The 5,024-nt window shown below is 38.8% G+C and overlaps 1 protein-coding gene across 1 annotated transcript in view; it reads right to left on the reverse strand.

Moving 5' to 3' along the window:
* CUBN (cubilin (intrinsic factor-cobalamin receptor)) overlaps positions 1 to 5,024 on the reverse strand; it is a 141,955-nt gene that overhangs the window by 101,736 nt on the left and 35,195 nt on the right. Inside the window, 3 exon segments of the mRNA XM_010018236.1 lie at positions 1,679 to 1,835; positions 2,470 to 2,651; positions 3,179 to 3,339. Of these exon segments, the coding sequence (XP_010016538.1) occupies positions 1,679 to 1,835; positions 2,470 to 2,651; positions 3,179 to 3,339 (500 nt within the window).

The raw sequence follows: 5,024 nt of genomic DNA on the forward strand, positions 1-5,024 counted from the left end.
GCTTTTTGCTCTGTACAGCCAATTTGCATTGTTTGAACAGCAGAGATAGCTAAGATTTGCTCGCAAAACTTCTCTACCGTCTGTCACTAGGGACTATACCCCTACCTCCTGCACATTTTTTGATTCTTTCTAAATTATTTACAGAGCAGCAAGGTCTGTGTTTTTAGGACTTCAAAATGCTCAGGATACAGCTGAAGGTCAGGGTCAGGTGGGGTGCAGCTTTTCTGCAAGGCTGCACTAAAACATACAGCTGTTTGACAGGACAGGCTGTAGACCACAAAAGGGATTTTGAAGAATGCAAGATGGGTAAAAACTGCTACCCCCTGCCATTGGGATTTTATTAGAAACATATCAGACACAATGGTGCCTTTGAATGTTAACCTGATTTCATGTTTTCCTTTGCAATGTTTCTCAATTCATCATTACATTTCTTTCATATACACACAAATGCATCTGGCATCTAAGCATCCTTATTTTAGACCACTACTTCCTGCATAATTTTAGCTTTTGGGTAAGACATTGAAAGTTTCTCTGATGCATCGTCAGGAATTAAATATGAATGTAAAATGTAGTTCACATTATCCGATAGCTCAGGTACTACATCTGAGTGCTTTGAAAGTGCTCTTTCTATTTAACTAGTGAAAGGGGGAGAATCCTTTTCTAATAGACCTTTTTGACTTTGCCACATGAAAAGTGCATGGTAGATGAAACTCTGATATCTTTAAAGAATGAGAGAGCCAAAGTTCTCTCTCTCTTCTAATTATTTTATGTGCCATGTGTGGATGAATAGCTTTGGGTTTTTCATAATCCATTTACTTTTGTCCAAAACTAGGACAACTTAATGTCTGTAAACCTGCAGCAATTCCTGTCACTTGGGCATGTCATATTTAGGGTATGCAAAAATGCTTGCAAATCATTTTGTATGTGCTGAAGTTCCCTATCTATCTTCCTACATGCATTTAACCCTATATGCTAGAGTGTGTAAGGGGAAAAGTAAACACTGGGATGATTTTCAAGATTATGAGTGGGAACAAAATAGCTTTAATTTTTCATGTATCTTCTTGGATTTTTCTCCAAATGTTATTATTCTGATACTTCTGGAGTAGAAATATTTAACAACAAAAAAAAATGTTTGCAAGAAAAATGTAACCCTTACCATGAGATATAAAAAAATAAACTTTTTGAAGTGTTTCAGGTAGGCTAAATGATCCCAGGCACCCACAATGATCCAGGATGGCTCAGGGTAACTCACTTATCCTTTACCATCCTGCCTCACAGGCAGCTAGAAGGGCAGAGAAGCTTGTTCTATCTGCTTTCTCCGTTAAAAAGTCAGGAGGCTGGGTGAGCAGAAGAGCAAGAGCAGTCCAATCTACTATGTTATGGACTTCTAGCACTTGTTACTCTCAGTAAACCTGGAGTGGTAAGTGCTACTGGTGCAGGTAATAGAGCCATCTCACCAGCTTTCTTGCAGGGAGGAGATAATCTCTGTCACAGGTAGATGGGCAGATAGTTTTTAGCAATCTGTTCTGTGACTGTAGCAGTTGAGAAAATCTGGGTCAATAATATGCTCTATACATTGTCCCCTGCTCATGAATAGGCAGCATCATGGGCTGCAAGAAGCAGTTTCAGGAATGAGTTGAACTGTTGAAACATGTTCTTCTCATCTTCTTTTGCTTACCTTGTTTGTATGTGGCTAAAAAACCTCCAGCTTGCAGCCTGCTATCTGTCCTTAGTTTTACATAAACATTCTCTCCACTGGAACGGATGAGTTGTGGTATCTGATTCCCACAGAATTTACCTAGCTGTTTAGCATTACTGCTGTTGCCATCATACACCTAAAACACAAAAAACCCCAAACAAAACGAACCAAAAAAAAGAGAGAGAATTTAATAAAGCTGATGGCATTACAAATACAAGTAATTTCCCCCTGACAAATGTCTGCTTAGTTAATTGTTACACTAAATTCTATTTCTGCTCAAAGGAAGCCTGACAGGCATTTCAGAAACAAGCAGATCAACAGAAAAACAGGAAGCCAGTAACCAAATAGTGGTAGGATTTTAGGGGCTTGCCCACCAAGAGGGGAAAACTGCAGTCCATTTCAAATCTATTAAAAATATTCAAAAAATTTATACAACAATTCAGATATAAAATTTGGGATTAACAGTAGGGTTACTGACACTGTTGTGCTTCTTTCCTTGTAGTTTAGTAAGAGAGCATACTAGGGCCCTGGTCCAAAGCACAGGAAATTTTAAATATAGAGGCAGATTCTGTTTTCAGTGGCCTTTTCTGTCTGAACATAAACTCTTTTCTTACCAGCAGCTACACAGACACTGTGTCAGCATGGTATTTTTCTATTCTGGGTCTGTTCACTTACCAATATTTGAAGACCAGGGCTATGTGTTTTAACTTGCCTGCATACTCATCATCCTCAGCTACCTCCTATGGAGCCAATTGTCACAAGGTACATACCGCAAGGTAATCAAAGTTGCAGTGTGGATGATACTCTAGATGGAACTGTTCAAACTGGATTTCAAATGGGGTTCCTCGGCTTCCTCTGAGCAACCAGTAGCACTCTGAATTGTGGTAATACGGCATAGGGTAGTTGGGAGACATGAAGATACCAGAGATTGCCATCAAAGTTCCACCACAACCTGAAAATGGCAAAAAAAACAAACCAACCTTTAACACCTAAATGAGTAGAGAATCAGACATGATGTGCAAGATTCACACTACTGACCTCCTTCATATGCCCTGAACATCTTCAGTGATGCCCCAAAAGGGTACATCTAGCCAATGGTGTTGTGAGCAGTAGACAGCCTATAGCACCTAGAAATACTAACTATCTAATTTGAAGAGTGCTCCTAATACATACTTAATCTTCAAATAGAAACTTCTCCAATAAATTATTGGTTATTGCTTTCCTAAACATACAAGAACATTGATGCTACGTTATATCTAGGGAATAGTATATCTTTAATTGTGGAGAAAAAGAAAGCCTAAGGATCAAGAAAGTTGTATCCTTGATCTTAACATGATTATATGTTGCTATGCAATTAGCAGATAGATTTTAGAAGACGGGAAGCAGAAAAGATGTGGGGGAAAACATGAGAAATTAAATACAAATGAGGGCTCAAAACTGAGATGTGTAAAATGGTTTATACTTGAAGTGGTCTTTTACCTACTGATGTACCATCCCATTCTGCTGAAAATCCCCTTCTTGTGCCAAATACGTCACTTACAAACCTTATCCACAGCTTGTTACTATGAGAGATTATAAGAGGAGGCAGGTCTGTACCACAGTATTTTCCAAGAGGAGGAGAAGTTTCATAACCTCCATCTCTAGAATGATAGAGAAGAAAAACCTTTCAAAGAGGGAAACCATGAGAAATATTAACAAATCAAAAATCTTGGGATTTTTCAGGCCTGGGAAAGGCTAATCATGGCTCTTCATCTTCCACAAAAATACAGCTACCAGATACTGGATGAGTCCTGCTACTTGCAGTAAGAAGTCCCACTACAAGCACCTTCTTGCTGCGTATGTCCACCCTCTCATCTCAGCAGCAGCATCTCAGCATGTCTGTCAATACAATGACAGACTCAAGAAGTGTCTCAAGTAGACTTGATGCTGCAGAGGCAGGACCTCCTCTGTATTCTACAAGGTGGCAGTCATTAGTGTAACCAAAGTTAATCTTCTAATTCGAAGAAATAAGAGTTTGCTCACATCTCGCTGTTTAATCTGTCACAAAACCAGACGAACTGACATATTAAAAAAACATGCTTATTTGCCACCACACAAATGGGAACCCATTTCTCAGAACTGATAAGATGCATGTTTTGGAATACTTTCTTAGCCTTCAGAATTGTTCTACAACCACCTATTTCCAATTTTTAAATTAAGTAATATGTCCTAGTACCATGATCAGGATGCACATCTAATGTTCTGGTTTGCTACCTACATGTCTCATGGGTTTAAAAAAGACGATGACAACCTGATTATCAGTTACTTTCATGGATCATAGAATGGTTATGATTGAAAGAGACCTTAAAGACCATCTAGTTCCAACCTCCCTGCCATGGGCAGGGACACCTTCCACTAGACCAGGTTGCTCCAAGCCCCATCCAACCTGGCCTTGAACACTGCCAGGGATGGGGCAGCCACAACTTCTCTGGGCAACCTGTGCCAGTGTCTCACCACCCTCACAGTAAAGAATTTTTGAACCTTACTTTTAAGCACTTTCATGTTAGAAATATCCTACACTCATAGGACAATAATAAATACATTTATATGTACATATGAGCGTGATCTTGATATGATGCTTTTTAAGTGGACGGAAACACTTGCGATTACTTTCTCACAGGTTTATACCTGGTTTTGAAAGAAATTTCTGTTTAGACCTTGCCACCCTGATTTCTTGTCATCCTCCCTGCTTAAACTGCTTGAAGCTGTCTCAGATTACTGGCAGTTGAAGATCTGTGCCAGAACCTCCCCTCACTTGCATCTTGGCCTCTGCAGCTCTGGTCAGATGAACAATTTTCTTGGTTGACTGAATGCAAATTATCAGAGGACACCTCAGGACAAGAAACCAGAGTGGCACCTCACCTAAGACTTCTCTAGCTACCCCATTCAATGGTATCAGATTTGATGAAACATTCTGAAAATCTGGTTAGGGCAGCAGCAACGTGATGAGTTGCACGTAGCAATGTTCTGGCCATGTCTTAAAACCTGTTTAATGCTGTTGTGATCTTCACACTGAAAACAGAGTTAGATTTATGCAATAAATGAATGTTTTCAGTTCTTGAGGTGAAAAAGTAAAAAAAAAAAAACCAAAACAAACTTGTTATAATTAAGGTATTAACTTAAAATGAAGTTAGATTAAATTTAATCTCAGATTGTTGTTTTAAAATTAAGACATCAAACACTTTACTTACTTAGAAAATATTTAAAAAGCCTTTCAGGTTTTCATAATTTTCTCCAGTTTGTATGTACAGCTGAAAACAATCTAATTCTAGAAGAATTCAGCAGG

Source organism: Nestor notabilis, unplaced genomic scaffold (genome assembly GCF_000696875.1).
Source record: "Nestor notabilis isolate BGI_N333 unplaced genomic scaffold, ASM69687v1 scaffold200, whole genome shotgun sequence".
Classification (NCBI taxonomy): Eukaryota; Metazoa; Chordata; class Aves; order Psittaciformes; family Psittacidae; genus Nestor; species Nestor notabilis.